The 22,964-nt window shown below is 43.3% G+C and overlaps 1 protein-coding gene across 1 annotated transcript in view; it reads left to right on the plus strand.

Moving 5' to 3' along the window:
• The window catches only part of SMAD6 (SMAD family member 6), a 109,967-nt gene extending 89,325 nt beyond the window's left edge, over positions 1-20,642 (plus strand). Inside the window, exon 4 of the mRNA XM_043981352.1 lies at positions 19,712-20,642. Coding sequence (XP_043837287.1) covers positions 19,712-20,256 — 545 coding nt within the window. The 3' untranslated portion in view covers positions 20,257-20,642. The remainder of the gene's footprint in view (positions 1-19,711) is intronic.
• Positions 20,643-22,964: the final 2,322 nt, after the last annotated feature.

Consider the following 22,964-nt stretch of genomic DNA (forward strand, 5'->3'; position numbering starts at 1 on the left):
GAGGAGCTGCAAGTTAGTCACACCCTTGGGAACTGTGAGAAAGGAGGTTTCCAACCCTCAGAATGAAGCCTAGGCATTAAACATTGACAATGATCCCCGCCTTGGGCCCCTGTCACACCCTACCTCCATGTCCCCCTACTCATTCCTCTTGAATTCAGAGAGCAGCATACTTGCAGAAGGATTAGGACAGGTCTCAGTGTCATTTAGTGAAGTTTAAGCTCAGGGCTGGGTCCTCACAAAGTGAAACAGAGAAGGATGGCAGTCCCCTAATGAATCTATTAATTGAATCCAGCAAATAATTGAATCCAGCAAAAACAAAACAAAACTTTTATACACAACGTGCAATTTGCCAGGCTCGTGTAGCCTAGCTTCTCTCTGAAGGATTTCAGGCAACTACTGTTGTGTCCACTGTGCCTAGCAGAGTGCTTAGCACATAGTAGGAGCTTACTAAATGACTGTTCATTGGTAGGTCACAGGTGAGTAACACAACTAGAAAAATTCACATTCTCTCATTGGCCCCATGAAAAGGGGATGGGGCCTATGGCTATAAACATGTAATACTGAACCCTAACAAAGTTTGGTCCCTTTGTTTAACAGAATTACAGAGATTGAGAATGGCTTCAGCAAATTGATTTTCTTCAGGTTGATGAGGCTAATAATTAGCCTTGGAAAGAGAGTCTAACTACAAAACCTAATTGTCGGATCAAACTCTTCTTCCTGCACCATGGACACGCACCAGCAGCATTCAGCTTTATCCATCCCATGTGTGGGTGTGCCTCTGTGTGTAGGCTAATTAGTCCTCCGCTCAGTAGTTCTTTTAATAGGTATAGAACTATTACTCAAACTCAGTGCTAGGCTCCTCTATGTTTTCATGTGACTCTTATGATGCTTGCACTTAGAGGAGGGTTTCTTAGAGACCTTTTCCTGACATGTGGGCGAATAGACTGTGGGAACCAAACCGGGCTTCCTTCCACCCCAGGAGCCAGAATCTCAAATAGGGTTGAGGTGTGTCATCCAGGGTCACTGGTGCAAGTCCAAGAAAGAGTAAGTTAGGTCCTTGGCCAGAGACAGACGCCAAGTACATGCACTGACTGACTGACTGACTGACTTAGGTAAGGAGCCCTGTTGATTTAATCCTTTTTCTTATTTTCTCCATCACCCCTCCCCCCAACCAGAATACCTGACTCTTTGCAAAATGGCGGCTGAGGTAGAAGTGCCATGGGTTGTATGCCTATGTTTGCAGCACCTCAGTGAGATTCTACCAGGCTCACCAGAGATTTTGCAGCATTCTTGTAAGGAAAGGGTTAATCTTGCATTTATAGTGATCCCCACCAGTGAATATTAGCTTTTTATCTTGGATTACATTGATCTCTCCAGTAATAATAGCTCTGTACTAATAAGTTATAAGTGTTTATTCCAGAAATGTTGCTCCTATAGCTGTACAGGTAGGCCTTGCTTTAAGAAAAATGCAATGGGGGCAGCTAGGTGGCGCAGTGGATAGAGCACCGGCCCTGGAGTCAGGAGTATCTGAGTTCAAATCTGGACTCAGACACTTAACACTTACTAGCTGTGTGACCTTGGGCAAGTCACTTAACCCCAATTGCCTCACTAAAAAAAACCAAAACAACAAAAAACTGCAATGTTTGGGAATCCTGGGTTCATAAAGCTGCTCTAAGAGAGGCTGATGATTCATTCATATTGTTATTGTCCTGTTCTTTCATGACCCCTTTTGGGGGGTTTTCTTGGCAGAGATGCTGGAGTGGTTTGCCATTTCTTTCTCCAGCTCATTTTGCAGATGAGGAAACTGAGCCAAACAGGATTAAGTGACTTGCCCAGAGTCACACAGCTAAGAAGTGTCTGAGGCTGCACTTGAACTCAAATTGATGAATATTCCTGACTCCAGACCCAGCATTCTATCCACTGCACCACCTTGCTGCTCCAGATTATACCTCTTAGAAAAGGATTATTTATTGACTAAATCCATCACATAACCATGCTTCTCTCCCTATCCCCCTCCCTTTTACAGGATTCTTAATATTAAAAACATTTCCTTGTACATGTGACTCCTCCTTACTGTGAAGCAGGGCTCATCTATGAAGTTAATAAGGGGGAGAAGGGAACATTTATTAAGCACCTACTATGTACCAGATACTATATTAAGTGTGCTGTACCATATTATCTCTGTTGATCTCAAGAACAACCCTATGAAGTGGGTACAATTATGATCTCCATTTTACAATGAAAGAGTAATTCCTAGAATTTTATTATAGTGCCTTAAGATTTGCAGAGAGCTTTATGTATCTTATCTCATTAGATCCTCACAATAATCTAGGCATTATTATTTTTCCCCCATTTTGTAGAATAGGAAACTGACATTGAGAGAAAGGTCAGATGACTTGTCCAGTCACAAGCATCACTGACAGGATTTGAACTCTCTTACTAACTTCAAGTTTAGCACTACCCACCATACTACCTTGCCAGGTCTGCAGTAGGGAAGATTCATCTTCCTAAGTTCAAATCTGCCCTCAGACATATACTAGCTGTGTGACCTTGGGCAAGTCGCTTAACTTCTGGGTTGTCCCCAGACAGCTCTAAGATTATCAGGATAAGTGCCCTTCTTGGAGGTAGTAGAGCTTCCTCACTGGGAATTCCCTGAGCTCATCTTTAAAAAAATAATTATTATTATTATTTAAGGTGTTAATTGCTTTCCTCAAAGACAACTCTGTCGAGTAAGAAGTACAAGTATCACTTATCCCTACTTTACAGACATGGACATTGATACTCAGGAGAATTGAATTGATGGGCCCCAAGTCATGAGCTAGGGATTTGATCCCAGGCCCATTGACTCCAGGTCCAGCATTCTTTCCATTAAACCAAGCTGCCTCCTGGTAAAAACTTCACTGAAGTGCCATGAATTATCTTGGCCCTGGGAGTCTGGAGTTTTTCATATGCCCAGAGTCTGTCTGAGTTAAGTTTTCTTTGCAAGATACTGCCATCTGCCACAAATCAGTATCCCTGCACCTCAAAAGAAAAAGAAACACACACAAGCAAAATTGGCTTTTATCAAAGCCTTGAAAAGGGGGGCTGTTTTAGATCACTGTGTGGTGGGTAGGTAGTGTTGGGGTGGGATGGAGGGGAAGGTTGAATTAACCTAGGAAGTCAAAGCTTTAAAAATGGATATTTATGATGATGGGCATGCAAACTACGGAAAATTGTTTTAAATTTATACTGGTGCTCAGTGGCACTCTGAGGTCAACATCATTAATCTGATTGATAGTAAGAATTGTGAAGATTTGGTGTGAGGAGTGTCAAGGGCCTTGCTTAAAAAAAAACACTACCAAACCACCCTCTTCCCCAGTTTTAAAAAATCTGCCCTCTTTGAATGAGTTTTATTTCCTTCTTTCTCCTCAATCCTAATTCTCCCATCCTAGTATCTTATTTTGTGCACTTAATGCACTTTTCATGTAATATTGTGTATATTATATATGTTCCTTTCTCCTCCAGGGCTGTAGTCTCTTATAAGGAAATTGATACATCAAATCTTGTTATCTTAACTATGGCTAACTGTTCTGTACACCATAGGTTCTTTTTAAAAAAAAATTTTTCACAATAGGTTCTTAATAAATGTTTGAGTGAATGAATGAAGAGAGAGAGTCTTGGGTCTGTGTGGGTGTGTGAGAGAGAGAATGAGAATGAGAATATCCCATCAAATCTTGGAAATTGACCATCTCTATCACTTTTAGGTGTTTGGAAATTTACCCAGATTTTAGTCTACCTTCTTTTAAAGCTATACTAGTTTCTAACTATTGCAGTTATTATCTTGTACGAATAATATTATTTTTAAACCTTTGGGAGGTGGGAGTATAAAATGAAGGCTATCCCAGGAGGTCATTGTTAAAGAAAACAAAATCCAAAGTTTGACTCAGTGATAAAACAGCCCATCGAATGGGAGCAAAGTTCAAAGCCTTTTGTTTTTACAAACGCAGTTCCTTCTCCAAAATGGGAGCAAGTTTTATAAGCTACTTCGCACTACTTGAACCTTGCTCAAACGGTCTTGGTTTGATCACCTTCATTCACTCCTCACCTCCCTGGCCCTCATATCAATATCGCCCACACACTCCACAGCACTGATTTCTTTCCAGGATCTGGTTTGAATTCTGTCTTGCTTCCTATCTCGTTTTTGAATCTTAAAATTGTTTGAGTTTCCTTTTGGATGTGCCTGCGGAGGGGCAGTTCTAAAAACAGAGGAAATGGGGACTTTGCAAGGAGCGAGCCACAAGCAAACACGAGCCAGAATTTCTGGTGTAGAGGCTGATCGATAAAGTTGGCTTTGATGGAGGAGATAGCTCTGACGCCAGGCTAAATGTGGCTGTCATAAGTTGTAGCTGCCTGTGGAGAGAGAGTTGTTAAAAAGGTGGCCCGTACCACTGGGGGGCTGAGGTCTGGGGGAGGATTACAACCTCTTTTCTAAAAGGGAAAGCGGACCGGCCTTTGCTTAGTGGGAGAACTGGACCTCGTCCCCTGCCGGGGGAAATGTAACCTACCAAACCTGGGCGGTTACTGGCTTTGGGTTGGAGGAGAAGGGATGGGGTCGTGTAGACAGCAGGGTCACCCCCGCTGTCTGCCTAGTGGTAGAACCTAATAGCTCCAGGCGAAACTAATACTTGGCTTTGGATAAGACACTGAGCAGGCCCTCTGTATTAGGGGCTGGAGAGCGCGCTTGTTTTATGTCAGACTTGGAAGATGAGTTCATCTTTTCAGGATTTGTTTGAATACGCTGGGAGATAAAAGAATGGAAACCGAACCCACCTACGTTTTCAGGCAGTCACTTTGATTGGCTGGGAGATTGGGGAAAGTAGGGCTGTGTTCTGGGAAGCTAGTGAGGCTCTTTGCTTGCATGCTCTATGGAGAACTTTGCCAGAGGCCCCGTATTAGCTTTTTTAGCTGCCTCCCTTTATTTCCTTTTGGACCACAGACTGGACTGGATTTTTTGCTCAGTTTCTTACCCCTCCCCCTAGTCCTGGATTCCCTTCTCTGGTCCCCCCTCTCCCCCAACCCACCTTTTCCCAGGGTAAGTGGCTACATATTTGAACACATGGATCTCCTCTCTCTCTCTCTCTCTCTCTCTCTCTCTCTCTCTCTCTCTCTCTCTCTCTCTCTCTCTCTCTCTCTTTCTCTCTTTCTCTCTCTCCCCCCCTCTCCCTCTCTCTCTCTCTCTCCCCCTCTCCCTCTCTCTCTCTCTCTCTCTCTCTCTCCCTCCCCCCCCCCATCCCAGGGGTTCTCAAACTAGGGTCTGTGACCCAGAAATTTCAGAGGGTCTGTGAACTTGCATAGATACTTCTTTTCAGTAACCTCTGAGTGAAATTTCTTTCATATATAAAGACATTATTCCAATATTGGGGGGGGGGGCCTTAAGCTTCACCAGATTGCCAAAGGGATCCATTGCACAAAAAAAGCTAAGAAGCATCTCTGATCTGGGGTCAAGGATGAGAAAACTGAGTCGTAGTAAGAAATAATTTGCATAAAGTAACAGCTACTTTTTAAAAAAGTATCAAAAGTAGCATTTAAGCCCAGAATATGTCCCCAGACAAGTGTCCTATACTTTGAGAGAACCTCCAATAAGTCTCTGTAGTTTTTCCAGCCTCCACCCAGTCTGTCTTTATTCTAAGTATTTAAACATTTATTCCGTGCATATATTCTATGTGCTTGGTACTTTGTAGGTCTGGGTGGGGTAGCAAAGATTTTTTAAATGTCAGTACATTGTATAAAAAACGGATAGAGCATTGGACTTGGAGTCAGGCAAGACCTGATTTAAAATCCTGTTTCAGACGCTTCCTAGCTGTGTGACCCAAGGCAAGTTCCTTACCCCTGTTTCTTCATCTGTAAAATGGGGATAATAACAAAGCTTCCCAGGGTTGTTGTGGATGATCAAATGAATTAGTATTTGTAAAACACTTTGCAAACCAGTAAAGTACTATATAAATTCTAGCTGCTAGTATTAGAGCATTTGGTTACACATAACTGCAGGACAGTGCAGAATATGATGGGACATATCTCAAAGGGGAGATCTTTGGAAGAAGGGGGTCAGGGAAGGTACTATTGTAGAGAACACTCTTCAGCTGCCTTCCAGACACCAGAGAGGGGGGATTGAAGAACAGACAAGGTCAGGGAACTGCTTAGTAGTCTAGTTGGACAGGTATAAACCTGAATGAAGGAGGGGAGACAGTGAAATATAGCTTAAATGTTGATTTGAATTGACTAAAGAGTTTGTGTTTTTTTATACTACTGGTAATAATAGAAAATAATGCTTTAGGGTTTGCAATGCGCTTTGCATAAATGATCGAATTTACTAAGTAGCTCTTTGAGTTTAGGGAATGACATGATCAGATTTGTGCCTTTGGAAAATGATTTTTGGCAGCTTTGTGAAGGATTGTTTCAAGTAGAATGAGGGCGTTTTTAATGTAGAAAATTAATAGGCTATATATACAAGGCAGTTTCAGATATTAAACCCCTTGTACTAACTGGTTATAGAAGAGGCACTGAACTGGGAATCCATTGAGTTCTTATCCTGACTTTGCAATTGATTACTATTATGTGACTGGGTAAGTGACTTCACCTCGGTTCCATCAGTTTCCTCTTTTGTTAATTGAGTGGACTTGATGATGATTGCTCAAATCTTTTCCAGCACAAGTCTCTGGAATCATTCCCCTGACCCCCAACTTTGATGCCCTGCATCTCTTCCCTGCTTTTTTATGTAAAATACCCTAAACCCCCTTTTTTTCCGTATGTACTTGAAAGAAAGGAGCTCTCCCAACTAGAGTGTGAATTGTATTCATAAAGGGTGATGAGCAGGGAGACTAGTGGCAGAAATGGACCTGAATTCACCCTGTAGAAGGCTGCTGATCTGATGACCCCATCTATGATGTAATAACTGATTAGGAACTTCTGCTTGGAATCTGAGCTTCCTCCCTGAGCCAAAGGTACTTGGGAGAAGGGGGGGCCGTGACGAGGGGGAGGCCAAAGAAAAATGGGAAATTCTCCTTAGGGGCACTCCAGGCTCTGGAGAGGAGAGTTGCTAACTTGTGTCCATTAGCATTTCTTGGGTCTTCCCCCCACCCCACCCCTGCATTCCTTTGGTTTTACTGAGCATAATGAGGGAGGGAGAATAAAGAACTGGCCTCCCTTCCCCCTTAAAAAAAAGGGGGTGGGGGTGGGGAAAGCAGCCTAGGCTGGTCTTCCCATCACCTGACCCTAATTTTTCTTGCTGCCAGATCTAAAGCTGATTTTCTAGATTATGTATAAAGATAGTATAGGGTTAAATGGTAATTCCTTTCCTGTGTTTTTTTTTCCCCTTTAAAGAATGATAACAAAAAACTACTTATCTAATAGGCAAAAAGGGCTTTTAAAGGGGTGTTGGGTTAAACTGATGCAGAACCTCATAATTACTACCAGGCTTCAGATGAAAAACCTGCCGAAATCTCCTGGAACTCGAAGCTATAAGCATGAGGGAGAGGCTCCTTTGGGTATTAAACAGAGCTTTATAAAGGATGGGGAAAGCACAGCTCAAGGAGCTTGGCCTTCTGAGGGGGTAAGCTGGAAAAGTGGGCCCTGGAGGTCACCTCTTTGCTCAGCCGCCAACAAGCCATGTGACCTTGGACAAGTCACCTCATCCCTGCCTCTGGGAAATGAAGGGGTTTGTGACCCTAAAGCTTTTCCCAGTTCTAATGTGGTATGATTTTGTGTTCTCCTTCATATTTTTTTCTTTTTCTTTTTTCTTTCTTTTTTTTGGGGGAGTGGGGTGGGGCAGTGAGGGTTAAGTGACTTGCCCAGAGTCACACAGCCAGTAAGTGTTAAGTGTCTGAGGCCGGATTTGAACTGAGGTCTTCCTGAATCCAGGGCTGGTGCTTTATCCACAGCTTCACCTAGCTGCCCCCTTCTCCTTCATATTAACTTCTGTTGTAAAGGGGATATAGCCCAGTCCTCTTCTCCCCACCCCCACCCCCCAGCAAAGTGCCTGGGGCATTTCCCTGTGATCAGTAAACAGAAAGTCTAGGTGAGCAAGTGTTTCCAGACTCCACAGGTGAATCAAAACTTAACCCGTTCCTGGCTCCCTGGCATCTGGGTTGGTAAGTCAAGAGGAGAAACCATCTCTGATGTGGAGCAGAAAGAGAGAGTCCAACTGGACACCCAGAGACAAGGAGAAATTGTCATACCACTTCCTCTGAATGCTGGACTGGAGGAGGCTTTTAATTGGAGTCGACTTGTGGTTCATACCATGGGATGCATTAAAGCCAGAGCAGTTTGGCTAAAGAGGAGAAAAGAGAGGCCAAGAAATGCTTAGCACTAACCCCTCTGCAGAGCCTGCTTTTAACACTTGGGGGGGGGGCAGCTAGGTGGCACAGTGGATAAAGCACCAGCCCTGGAGTCAGGAGGACCTGAGTTCAAATCTGGCCTCAGACACTTAACACTTACTGGCTTTGTGACCCTGGGCAAGTCACTTAACCCCAATTGCCCTGCAAAAACAAAAAACAACAACAACAACAAAAAAAACACTTAGGAGGGGGAACTCATGGAGACTGGGGCTGTATTGGGGGCGGGGAATTCTGTTCTTTTTCTTTTGGACAGAAAATTGCTGATTCAGGAAGCCTTTTTATCTTTTTCTCCCGTATCCTTCCCCCCTCAAAAATGAGCTGCCTTTTTGTTCCCGGGCTCTCCACCATTTTTCTGGTCACAGAAGACCAAGAGTACCCAGAGAGGAAAGAATTCTAACACTTAGAGATCAGCTTGTTCCCTGAGCGTGCAAGCCTATTGTTGGAGCTGAGTTTCTTTCCTCTTCCCCAGCCATGCCCGACTGGTTGCTTGGTTAAGGGGAAGATGGGGTCCTGGTGCCTTTGCCTGACTGCCCTCTTCTGGAAGGAATGGGAGATGGCACGGAGCCTTCCTCCTGCTTCTGGGTCCCTGGCACTCACCAGGGCCCTTAGGCAGGAGGGGGCTGCCTGCTTAGTAGCCAGGAAGGACTTAATTTCCCTCCTCTCCTTGAAGTTTAAAATATCACCAATTTCCTTGGATTCTGACCTGGAAGGGAGGGCCTTCAGCATCTTCTCAGCCACCACCAATCTGAGAGTCAAGGAGAGGTATGATAATAAGCCCCCAGACCTATGAAGCAGGAGATTTGTACTCTGTTCCTGTCTGTATGACTTTGGATGAGTCGTTTCCCACCTGAGGCTTCTGTTTCTTCAGCTCTCAGATGAAAAGGGTGAACTTCATCCTCTCCAGGAGCCCCTTGGAGTTTTTGTAGATTTTCTTAGTCATGTGGTTTTGATTGCAGTCACCGAGGCTGAGGAGAATCAGGCTTGGTCACAGGGCCATACATCTAGAGCCCAATGGGGCCTCTGAAACCATCTCTCTATCTCATCCACCGCATTCATTGTCCAGATGAAGAATCTGAGAACCAGGGAGTCACTTGCTTAGGGTCATGAGCATCCAAAGCAGAACTTGAACCCAAGCCCTCTGATTCTAGTCCCTTTTTCCCCCATTGTACCCAACAGAAAGGATTGGAGGAGGGCAATAAAAGAACGGCTGCTTGGGGCTTGGGGAACAAGTATTCTTTTAAGTGACTTGCCTGGGGTCACACAGCTAGTAAGTATTAAGTGTCTGAGGTCGGATTTGAACTCAGGTCCTCCCGAATCCAGGACTGGTGCTCTATCCACTGCGCCACCTAGCTGCCCCAGAACAAGTATTCTTCCTGGATGTGCCATGACATGTAGGATATAGACAAGGCTGGTAGGGAGGCAGAGCAACACCAGACAGACAGAGGTGGAATCAAATCTCGGACAGCAGCCAAAATCTGTTGTCCCCACTCATTCAGCGTCCACTATCTAATGTCCTGGAACCCAGTAGCACTATCTGTTGTATATGAGGGGGAGAGCAAAGAGATGGGAATGACTCCCAACACTGAAAATCTCTGGGGCTGGAAGGATGTGAGTTCTCTTAATAAAACCAGGGAGATTAGACCCAGGACTCGGAACTAGATAAGGAAACAGGACCAGGCTCTGGTCAGTGGCTGGTGACTGGGAGTTTTTCAGTCAGACTTTGGTCACCTTTGATGTTGCTCACTCAAGTCTGACTCTGCAGGATTTATTTGCTGGTAAGTAGCTAGTTCTTAATTAGGTTGATGGCTGTGGGAGATGACTGGTCCCACAAGAAGGGCAGCTGGGGAGCCACTTAGGGACAAAGATCTTTGGCAGTCAGCCCTTTCCCAGCATCTACCCACTGGCCTGGCTGCAGACACAAAGCACAGGCCTCATGGGTCCCAGGCTTGCCACTGCTACTATTGAGCTAGTGACTTTGGATAAGTCACTACATTTCTCTTTGGGCCTGTCTAGGAAGCCTCAAGATTGTGAGGCCTGAAAAGTCCAGCATTTCGTTGCTGGGCATGCTCATTGTCTTCTCTCTCCAAGGCCTTTTCTCCTGAAGCAAGCAGCACCACCTACTGTGTGGGGCTTTAGGATGGAGGTGATGGAAAACATCTAGCTGTGTTCCCTTCATGTCTCCAGTAAGCATCCATCTTCCAGGCCCTGCTGCCAGCAAAGGAAATGATGTCGAGCTGGAAACAAGGGCAGGGCAGTCCCTACAAATCTTCAACACCAATTCATGTTATCCATTTCTCCTTTTTGTTGTCATTTAGCCATTTGAGTCATTTCCCACTCTTTGTGACCCCATTTAGTTTTGTTTGTTTGGTTGCTTTTTTTGTTTTGTTTTGTTTTTTGCAAAGATACTGGAGTGTTTGCCATTTCCTTGTCCGGCCCATTTCACAGGTGAGGAAACTGAAGCAAATAGAGTGAAGTGACCTGCCCAGGGTTATGCAGCTAGTAAGTGAATGAGGCTGGATTTGAACTCACAAAAATGAGTCTTCCTAACTCTAGGCCTGGTCCACTGCACCACCTAGCTGCCCTTGTGGGGAGATAGATAACAGGCTTTCAAAGCCATGACCTTTGGAGTGGAAATGAGGATGGGGCATCCGAGAGACACAGTGGAGTAGAGATGGGCTAGTGAACTTGGAGTCAGGAAGATGAGTCACAAACACTCCCAGGAAGGGTTATCTTTGGGAAGGGGTGGCTAGGGGTGATATTGAGCAGCCTCCGGGGCCCTTAGCTTCCTCATGGGTAAACCGTGCTGGCTGGCCTCTGAGTTCCTGTCTACCTTTGGACCCACAACTGGTCAGTCCCTCCATTTGAAGGAAGGGCCCAGGCTAGCTGTCTTACACTTTCTTTCATTCCTGCTCAGGCTCTATTCCTGACTTCAGAATCCTGTCTCCACCTTGCTCCAGTACCTTCTCTCCTCCCATCCCCTACCCCCTTTCTTTTTGTTTGTTTGTTTGTTTGTTTGTTTGTTTTTGTGAGGCCACGAGGGTTAAGTGACTTTCCCAGGGTCACACAGCTAGTAAGCATCAAGTGTCTAAGGCTGGATTTGGTTTTTTTTGTTGTTGTTGTTTTGGTTTTTTTTTTAGTGAGGCAATTGGGGTTAAGTGACTTTCCCAGGGTCACACAGCTAGTAAGCATCAAGTGTCTAAGGCTGGATTTGTTTTTTGTTGTTGTTGTTGATTTTGTTTTTTTTTAGTGAGGCAATTGGGGTTAAGTGACTTGCCCAGGGTCACACAGCTAGTAAGCATCAAGTGTCTAAGGCTGGATTTGTTTTTTGTTGTTGTTGTTGTTGTTTTTGTTTTTTTTTAGTGAGGCAATTGGGATTAAGTGACTTGCCCAGAGTCGCACAGCTAGTGAGTGTTAAGTGTCTGAGGCTGGATTTGAACTCAGGTACTCCTGACTCCAGGGCCAGTGCTCTATCCACTGTGCCAACTAGCTGCCCCCTAAGGCTGGATTTGAACTCAGGTCTTCCTGAATCCAAGGCCAGTGCTTTATCCACTGTGCCACCTAGCTGCCCTCCCCCTTTCTTTTATGTGCTGTCTTCTCCCCTTAGAATGGAAACACCTTGAGGGTAGGGCCTGCTTTGCTTTATCCTTGTATTTGTATTCCAACACTCTGCACAGTGCCTAGCATATTGGCTTCATAAATACTTCTTAACTTGGTTAGATCTGGAATGATGGAATCATTAAGCAAGATCTTTTGACCCCACATCTAGGCCCTTTCCACTATACATTCTTCCTCCTTTAATCCAGCTGAAGGAGGAAGTGTCCCCAGGGAGAAAGAGTGCTGCAGTGGACAGTCAGGAAACCTGGGATCTAATCTTGGATGTCTGGACCTGGGTTCAAATCCTGCCTGCATCACTAAATCATGTGATCTCCCTGTGCCTCTGGTACTCATGTGTAAAATGAGGGAATTGGACGAGAGGACCTCTTAGGTCTCTTCCACCTCCAGAACTGAATCTGTGATCCATAGTCTTCTTTCACACACATTAGTCCCAGTGTCCAAAGGGACCTTTACTTTCTGACCATTTTTCACTGCCAGCTCTGTGTGACCATGGGCTAGCTGCTTTAATTTTTATATTCTTCAGTTTACTCATCTCTGAAATGGGCATATGTGTACCTGCAGGACTAACCTTACAGGGTTGTTGTGAGCAAGGCTCAAATAAGATATCTGTAAAGCATTTTTTTTTTTTTTTTTGAGTGAGAAATCACTTAGTTTTCAAAAAAATATATTTTATATTGATAGCCTTTATTTTTCAGTCCCTCCCCTCAGGGAGTTTACATTCTATCTTTCCTTTTTTTTTTCCCCTTTTTTTGGGTGAGGCAATTGGGGTTAAGTGACTTGCCCAGGGTCACACAGCTAGTCAATGTCAAGTGTCTAAAGCCAGATTTGAACTCAGGTCCTCCTGAATCCAGGGCCGGTGCTTTATCCACTGTGCTACCTAGCTGCCCTGTATCCTTTATTTTTCCATCACCTCCCTTTCCGTCTGGATTTCTAAGTCCCTATGGGACTATGGAGACGCTGCTTTCTTGCCCTCTGGTCCCACATTTTTTTGTGTGTGTACCTCTAAGCTCCTACCACAATATTTGCTTACTGAACTATAGGTGGTGTGGTATGGCAGGAAGATCCTTGACTGTGTTGATTGTAGGGATGTCCTTTCTCTCCTCCCTCCTGCCCCAACCCCCAATAGATGATTGTGAAGAGATGGGGAACTCTTTCCCAGCAATGAGGTTTCTAGTGTGGGTACCATGTGGTTGGTCCTGACCGGAAACAATAGTTACTTGGTCTTCCAGAGTCTGGGGCTTGAGGTTGGGGTGTTCCCCAGCCGCCCACACATTTGGTCTTGGCATAGTATTCTCCCAGTCTAATTACCCAAACTTTGAACAGGAGCTGCAACTGTACAAGCTCTTTTTAAACACTCCCACAGTGTAGAGCTCAATTCAGGCCTTCCATAATGGAGGAGGAGAAGAAGAAGGGGGGCCTCTTTCCCCTTCAGCGCCATTTGAGAAAGAAAAGCCTTGGAGCTGTCAGCCGGAGGTTGAAATCCGGCAATGGAGTCTGTGAAGCAAAATAATGGCCTCACCCGGTGGGTGAGTTAATCAGACTTGATGGCATGAAGGCCTGGAGGTCAACAGGACAGAGTCTGGTGATCTGTTGTCAGGGACCTTAATGCCAGGCCGAGCACAAGCTTTACTCAGATGCCAAGCTCCCTTGTGGAGTCTTTGTAACTCCAGGACTCCTGGCCAGAACAAGAATGTCAGGCATATTTTGTGCGGAGGGGGAGGAGAAGGAAAGGCAGGGTTGGGCCCTACAGAGGAGAAAAAAAGGAATAGTCCCCCTCCGTGGCTAATGAATGAAGTCATTGGGAGCCTTTTCCCTGTTAGATTTTTGGTTGTTCATTTAATCGTTTGTTGGTTGTTCATTTAATCATGGGCACCTGTAGAAGCTGAACTGTGGTTTCGTCAACAAATAATTATCTTATGTGTCGAGACCCAGAGCAGAAAAATCATCCTCTAGCAAAGAGGCAGCTAGTGGCATAGTAGGTAGATCACTGGGCCTGGAGCCAGGGAGACCCCAGTTCAAATCCAACTACAGGCATTTACTAGTTGCATGATCCTGGGCAAGTCACTTAACTTCAGCTTGCCTCAGTTTCCTCATCTGTTAATTGGGGACAATAATAGCACCTAACTCCCAGGACGTATCATGAAGTTCAAATGAGATAATATTTGTAAGAGCGTTTAACACAGTGCCTGGCACAATAGGTACCATGTAAATGTTTATTTCCTTCTTCTTCCTCTCTCTCCCTCAGATAGGACTGTTATGTGTGTTTGTATATGTATTTGGGTTTGGGGAGCAGAAAACCAAGGCTGTGTGAGCCAGGACCAAGTCTCTTGGCAGAGAAGCCTCAAGACTGTAGGGATGGGAGGGCAGAAAGAGGAAGGAAGGTTAAGGGTGAATACTTCCTGTTCTCCCAAACCGCTTTGGTGTGTGGGGTTTAGCTGTTGGCTCAGTACCCGCTAGAGTTCCTTTACATCCTTAGAGAAAAGACTTGCAGCTCATACTGTCTGAGGAGAGGTTCCTTCAGCCAAAATGGAGCAGAAATCTCTTTCTCTCACAACTTCAGACTTGGGAAGTGTGGGGGATCCACATTAAAATGTAACTTCTTAGCAGTCGAAGCCTTTGGTACAACAATGTGTGCGAATAGCGTCTGCTTTCTGAAGATGGCTAGGGTTGGAGAGTTGTTTAGGGTCAGTCAGCAAGGAGATTAGTCATTGGCATTCTGAACTTGCCCTAACTTTCTGTTTCAAGCTAGGGAAGGACAATTAGCGCCTTTCTTTAAAGGAAGGCCCTGTTTGTATTTCTTTTGTGAAGGATGGTGATTTTGTTAGCTTAAGACCCAGTCCTTTGCTTAGAAGAGGTCAGTATATGAAAATATTGACTGAGCCTAGGTCCCTGCTGTTCCCTGAAATTTAAACTTGAATGTGTTTGAATTTCACATGTATCATTTATGACAGGCAATAAAGACTGTTTGAACTAAGCTTACCCACCTTTATTCAGAGAATGATTAGAGTTGACAATAGAAATGTAATCAATCCCTAGCCAGGCATGGATTTGAAAGCTGGTGGACAGCATACAGACCCTAGAAACTGAGTGATTTAAGGAGCCGATTTTGATTGTGCAGCATCCGCTAAATCTCTTGCCTTCTGTCGTTGGCTGCACCAAATTCTTCACCCTGACCCCCCAGGCTGCTGTGCCAGGTTCTCTCCACCCAGAGCACTCATTCCACATGAAGATAATGGTCTTGACTGTTTGGCAAAAAGCAGCAAACCCAAGAATACATGTCTTGTTTAAGCCGTGACCTGGCTTCTAAGGGGACCCAAAACAAAGAAGTTCTCTTGATGGATGCTTTTCATCATCTTGTGTTACTGCCCCCTCTGCTTTAGATTGTATTGGAAATGTGTCTTCCCTTGAGCTTCTACGTTTTCAAATTCTTTTCATTCCTTAAGGTATATATAACACTAGGATAAAGGTATCTACATCCACTGTGGCATCTCAGACTCTTCACGTAGATGTGTGGGCACCTGCTTGCTATCTGGGTTAGTATACTTGTTCCAACCTGCTTTTATACTGGTTGGTCCAAGTTGCCAGAAAAATGCCAGACCGTCACACTCAAATTCTCTTTAGGGTTCTAGGGCTAATACACTCAAACACATTCATGACTTTAGCTTTTGAGCCCCTTCTGATATGTTTCCATTTACACACAAACCAGCAACTCACAATAATGATACTTTCATAACCAAGAAATAAAAGAATCATAGGTATTGGTATTAAAGCAATTGCATGAATGATCACAGTCTACCTACAAACATGGGTCACACTCTTCTACCAGTGTATTCAATATCTGTGGGGGGAGTGAGGCTAAGGAAGGAGCAGCTATGTTCTCAATATAACTCACAATTCTGGACTTTAGGATTTGATGTCACATGTACATTTAGGAACATAGACATGCAAAGCTGTTTCCTTTACTTCCTACTTGTCTTCTGGATCCTACTGTTCTCCAGCTAAGCAAATTTCCTTTCCCTTCCCTCTTTTCTACTCCCTTCTTCTTTTCAGCATTTAAAATCTTTCTTAAAAGGGCCTTTAGAAAGTGTTACCTCTTAATTTGGATAACAGTTCTCTCATGCGAAACTCATGGGGTAGGCAAGCTGTCTCTGGCCTATACAGTTCAGCTGTCACCAGCTATTCACTTACTAGAATGTGGTCTTATCCAGTCAGATTGTAGTAAAATAGTTCGAATTGGCCAGAGCAAGGCAAACAAACAGCCCACTGGAACATCCACTTACATCTCAGAAACTCTTCCTATACAGCAGTTATAAAAACTGACCTCTCTTTTCCCATTAGATATGTGTATGTGTGTGCATGTATGTATTTGGAGGGAACAGAAAACAGGCAACAGATACATGTGAGAGACTTCAGATACCTAGGCTCCTTTGGATACTGAAGAACAGTATCTGGAACTGACGTTCTTGTCCAGTGACATGGAGCCTTTCCAACTAATCAGTAACTACCTAGTTGAATCCTTCTCTAGGCTAACTTCCTGCTTCCGGTCTCTTCCAGCAGTAGCTTTTTACCACTTGTTGGCTATTTTTCCCTGGCCAGGTTCTTCATTCTCTAAACTCTAGCTTCTCTATTTTTCATTGGTATTTTTTCAGTCTCCTGGCATTCAGTGATTTACCTTTTTACTTAAATGACAACAAAATAACTCACCAAAATTTCCCAGCAAAATCAACAGAACTTTAAGAAAGCATCCCTTGACCATCTCAAAAATGTATCTCATTTTCAAAAGTTTGACCTTTTTAAAATAATTATATACAGATGAGATGAATGACCATAGTTCCATGGAACCCTTAGATTCTCCACATGGTCCAACATTTTACTTTGTATCATTGAGACTGTTTCTTCATGCTCACATTTTTTCCAGGTTTTAACAAATAAAAGATCTTTATTCCTTTAAACCATAAAACTGTTCACATAGAAACAAGGTATCTCCCTATATCCTTAAATAAGGCAATTTAAGTCAATGTGTGTATATTGTGTATATACATACATACATACATATCCATGTGTGTATATCTATCACATTTTTTTTTAAATTGGGGGGGGGAGGGCCTGGCAATGAGGGTTAAATGACTTGCCCAGGGTGTCAAGTGTCTGATGCCAGATTTGAACTCAGGTCCTCCTGAATCCAGGGCCAGTGCTTTATCCACTGCGCCACCTAGCTGCCCGCTCACAGTTCATTTTCTGTCCAAAACTGCTCAAATCCTATCTGAAAACCTTGTTCCTTCATACATACACATATACACACATATATGTATGTGTATGTATATGTAGTTTTTATGAAACCAAAGTTCTTTTCATATTCCTTTCAGGCATCAAAACGTTCAGCTAAGATAGAGGCAATGTTTTAAATCCTTTACTAACTAGTCGATAAACTCTTTTACACAAAAAATCCTTTTTCTACCCCTTTTAGCACTTAAAGAGATAATGCCTTCCACTATCAATTCTCACCTCATCTGTGATGACACCTTCCTTGGACATGCCATCCTAAGCTAACTGATGTTTCTTCCCCTCTGAAACTGTTCTGGCATTCATGGTCTGTCACAAAAATAGCACCATACTGCCTTAGATTGTTGATTTTGTGTTTAGAATGAAAGCTTCTTTAAGGCTGGTCCCTTGCCTTGTCTTCTGTTCATACACAATATCCCATAAAAGATTTGAACTTATTAGTGAATTAATGTTATGTTTAAAGAGGTAGGCATTGAGTGTGCAGGAAGGAGAGGAGAGGATTTACTCAAGTTTCCCAGGTCATTTTTAAGGGGGACACATTTCTAGTTCCATTCATTTACTTTAACAATATCCTTTTACAGTTCAGTGTCACCTCTTAGATACATTGTATTTTGGACACCCTGAATTCTCCTGTGTCTCCTAGAGAGCAGGAACAAAGTATTCTTTTTTTGCCCATAAAAGTATTTTCATTATTTTCCAGTTACATGTAGAGATAGTTTTCAGCATTTGTTTTTATAAGATTTCTAGTTTCAAATTTTTTCTCCCTCCCTCCCCCTCCCCAAGACAGCAAGTATCCTGATATAGGTTATATATGTACAGTCACATTAAACGTATTTTCTGCATTAGTCATGCTGTGAAAGAAGAATCAGAGCAAAAAAGAAAAACAACAACAAAACCAATACAAATAGTATGGTTCAATGACAGAGTCTTTTTACTTAAGCTTCTACCCCCTTCAAAGATATAGAGCTGCCTACTGTTAGCTAACCTGAGTTCTCTAATGCCTGTGATGAGGAAGGACTTTCAGACCTCTTGGAATGGGCATTAAATAGCCCTTCACTTTTCCTGAGACTTATATAGGATGATAAATAGCTCTCCCCAGTTGTCAGAATTAAGCAGTGTCTTTGTTGGCTAATAATATGCCTAAATTTCTGATTTGTTTTGGGGAAATAGATTTTACTTTCATTTAGGGTCAGCTTACTTCAATTCAATTCAACAAACGTTTTTAACAAACACTTATGCAAAGCCCTGGGGGTACAAAGGCAACAATTAAATAATTCCTGCCCTCAAGGAGTTTCCTTTCTAATGGGAGGAGGTGCCAGAAGTTCACCACACTTTGTAGATACAAAATAATGAGAAGCCTGAACTTAATGGATAGAGAGCTGTCCCTAGGCTGGAAGGGAGATAGAGACTGACTGTCATGTCTTAAAGAGTCAGATTGACCGGAGAGCATTGTACATAGTAACAGTGCAATGATCAGCTGTTATAGGCTTGGCAATACAATGATCCAAGACAATTCCAAAAGATTCATGATGGAAAATGCTCTACACATCCAGAAAAAGAACTAAGGAATCTGAATGCAGATCAGAACATACTATTTTCACTTTTTTTTGTTTTGTTTTCTTTCTTGTGGTTTTTTCCTTTTGTTCTGATTCTTTCACAATATAACTAATGTGGAAATGAACCTATATCAGATTGCTTACTGTCTTGGGGAAGGGAAAAGGGAGGAAAAAAATTTGGAACTCAAAATCTTACATAAAATGAATGTTTAGAACTATCTTTACATGTAATTGGAAAAAATAAAATATGATTAAGTGGGGAAAAAAATTCAGATTGAGAATGGTAACTGCCTTTTTGGAGAATAGTCACTATTAAATTGGTACCATCCATTAGATAGGTACACAGAAAAAAAAATCTTTAAGTTAGAAGGGATCTTAGAGATTGACTGAGTCCAACACCTTTATTTTTCCAATGAGGAAACTGGGACCCAGAGAGGGGATGTGATAATATAAACTTCAGGTAGACTAGTCCTTAGTAGCCCCTGGAAAGCAGAGTGTGATCCCTTCGTTGCTGGATATCCCTGAAGGTAGGGACTAGTGTCCATGTCAGCAGCAACATCTTAGAACCATCCTATGTAGTCCAGAGGAACCTTCTTACCTTTAATATCAGTCCTTCAGAAGGATCATAGAGGCAGTGAAAAGAAGCCTCTACATTTATTTAGGTTGCAAAAATAGTCATTGGGACCAAGAACCCACTCTTAGCAGCCTAGCAGTCTCCTACAAAACTGAGCAGTGGAGCAGATGCTCTTATATTTCCTTGTATCCCTGGGGGGCATGTGTATGGGTAGTAGAGAGATCTATAATGTTCACACACAGAAAAACTTGCTGAGTTGATTTCCCTCTAAATATCCCCAGTCCATGACTTTGTTTATTTTGTCCTCACAGATGCCAGCATGTCTCCTGACACCATGAAGCAGAGCCATTGGTGTAATGTTGCTTACTGGGAACATCGGACCCGAGTGGGCCGCCTCTATACGGTGTATGAACAGTCCGTCAGCATCTTCTATGACCTACCTCAAGGAAATGGCTTCTGCCTTGGACAGCTCAACCTCGAGCATAGGAGCGAGACAGTCAGGAGGACCCGGAACAAGATTGGTTATGGAATCTTCCTCAGCAAGGAGCCCGATGGCGTGTGGGCATATAACCGGGGTGAGCACCCCATCTTTGTCAACTCCCCAACACTGGACATTCCCAGCTGTCGGACTCTAATCGTGCGCAAGGTGATGCCAGGGTACTCCATCAAAGTATTTGATTTTGAGAAGTCTTGCCTCCTACAGCAGCATGCCACAGAACTGGATTACGCCGATGGTCCCTATGACCCCAACAGTGTGCGCATCAGTTTTGCCAAGGGCTGGGGGCCCTGCTACTCCAGACAGTTCATCACCTCTTGCCCTTGTTGGCTTGAAATTTTACTCAGCAACAACAGATAACAAATAGTTGGCCTCCAGCAGGAAGAACTAAGACAAGGAAGAGCCCCTGGGAGGGAGACAGAGAAAAAAGACAAGAATCCCACAGACTACCCCAAATATCATCTACCTAGATTTAATATAAAGTTTTATATATTATATGGAAATATATATTATACTTGTAATGATGGAGTCATTTTACAATGTAATTATTTATGTATGGTGCAATGTGTATATGGACAAAGAAATGAAAACGCACTTTGGCTTATATATAATTCTTTCAATACAGATTTTTTTAAAAAAATGATACAGCAGAGCTAGGTGAAAAACCTGGGTTTGGTGTATGGTTTTTGAAATATTATTAATACCCAGACAAAAAGCTAATACCAGTCACTCATTGATAATAAAGTATTCGCATTATAAATTTTCTCCATAGTCTTTTTTTTTTTTCCTTAAGAAGGAAGGAGATGGGGGCAGCTAGGTGGCACAGTGGATAAAGCACCAGCCCTGGACTCTGGGACCTGAGTTCAAATTTGGCCTCAGACACTTGACACTAGCTGTGTGACCCTGGGCAAGTCACTTAACCCTCATTGCCCTGTCCCCCCCATCCCCCCCCAAAAAAAAGAAGGAAGGAGAAAATTGAGAGGTGATGGAATGTTATGGAGAGAGCACTGAATTTAAAGGAGGACCCATGCATTAAAATCCCAGTTCTAACACTGTATATGCAACATAATACTATAAAAAGCTGGGTAACCTCGGAGTCACATAAATCTGTCCCAAACTCTGTTTCCTCTACTGTAAAATGAGAGTTGCACTAGATAATTTGTAAAGGTCCTATCAATTCTAAATCTTTAATGATAAAATATTTTATTATATCAGTAAGGTTCTCATCAGTTCAGTGAAAACCCTAAAATGAATTTGGAGGCTTCATCGGTGATTTTTTTTCCTAGTGGAATAAAAACTAATCATGATGATGCTATAAGCTTGCATTTATATGCATTTTAAAGTTTGCAAATCAATTTTTAAATTTCTCATTTGATCCTTACCACAACCCTGGACAGTAGGTACTATTATTACCTCCATTTTACAATTGAGAAAACTGAAGCAGACAGAGGTTCGGTGATGTGCCAGGGATCACACAGCTAGTATCTGAGGTCAGATTTGAACTCAGGTCTTACTGACTCCAGACCTAGCACTCTATCCACCAGTCCACCTAATACACTCCTCTAGAGTAGAAGAGAGGAGAGCTTAAAATCCAGACCAGAGGGGCAGCTAGGTGGCGCAGTGGATAAAGCACCGGCCCTGGATTAAGGAGTACCTGAGTTCAAATCCAGCCTCAGACACTTGACACTTACTAGCTGTGTGACCCTGGGCAAGTCACTTAACCCCCATTGCCCTGCAAAAAAAAAAAAAATTAAATCCAGACCAGAACAAAAGAGACTCTGAGTTTCAGACTTAGTAAGGGTGTGAGTTGGAGGAGAAAACACTGCATCTGTGTCCTCAGAGAGCTGCACATCCATTGAGTAAACAAAAGTCCATAAAACTTACATAAAACATGGAATTCAAGATATAGAAAACTAATCAGTTCAACAGTCCCCTTTTGAAGGTTTCTTTTTTATTACCAACTTTGCCATTTCATCTCCAAAATGGCTCTCAGGAGTGAGGAATGAACCTGATAGGCAACACTGAGGTTGGGAGCACCTGATTTCTCTGGGAGGATTTTTGACACAGCAAAAAGCCCAAAAGCCACCTCTCAGATCAGCTGGCAGCTACTTTTTGTCCATTTTAATTTCTCAGATAGTGGAGTACATCGGTTCCTCTCTGTCACCTATGGCTCCTTTAGAAGGGATTTAAAAGGGTTGCTTTGGGAAGGGATATTCTGGCTCCTCCAACGTGTCTAAGATAGAGTAGTTGTGGGGGTGGCTAGGTGGCGCAGTGGATAAAGCACCGACCCTGGATTCAGGAGTACCTGAGTTCGAATCCAGCCTCAGACACTTGACATTTACTAGCTGTGTGACCCTGGGCAAGTCACTTAACCCCCATTGCCCCGCAAAAAAAAAAAAAGAAAAAAAAAGATAGAGTAGTTGTGACTGGAATTAGTTGCCTGTCTTTTTTCCCCTTTAGGCAACATTGTCATCAGCAGACTGGGCCAGGTGTGCTAGTCTGGCAGCCAAGGTAGTCTGTGCCTGAGTTTCCCTGGCTATGAAGTGAATGAGCACTGAATCATACTTTTCCTACCCCATTAGCTCTTAGGACTTCTAGGATGCAGAGCAAAGTCACAGTGTGCAGTGACATGAGTTGGTCATGGGAATGAAAAGGTTGCTGTTGGCACAGGAGGCATATTGAGGGTTCCAGGTACTCTCTCTGGGTTCTGTTCTCTACATCTAGTTTCCTTTCCCTTCCCAAGTAGCAGAAAACATAGGCCCCAAAGAATAATGGGCAAGTGACAAACCCCAGATTACCCAGCTCAGCTGGAATGATGAGGCACATAGAAATTTGGTGGCCCACACTAGTACCAAGATAGGAGTGCTAAACTCAAGTAAGAAACTTTAAAACCTGGAACGTGAGACTGGAAAGGATTTGAGAGATGATCTTGTCTAATGAGCCAGCCACACCTGTTGTTGATTTCCATCTCTTATAAATGTGATTAAAGGAACCAGGGTCCAGCCACATTGGTACCTGGAGGATTTGTTGCCACCCTAGAGTCTGTTCATATGGACCCTTGGGTTCCT

Source organism: Dromiciops gliroides, chromosome 2 (assembly GCF_019393635.1).
Source record: "Dromiciops gliroides isolate mDroGli1 chromosome 2, mDroGli1.pri, whole genome shotgun sequence".
Lineage (NCBI taxonomy): Eukaryota > Metazoa > Chordata > Mammalia > Microbiotheria > Microbiotheriidae > Dromiciops > Dromiciops gliroides.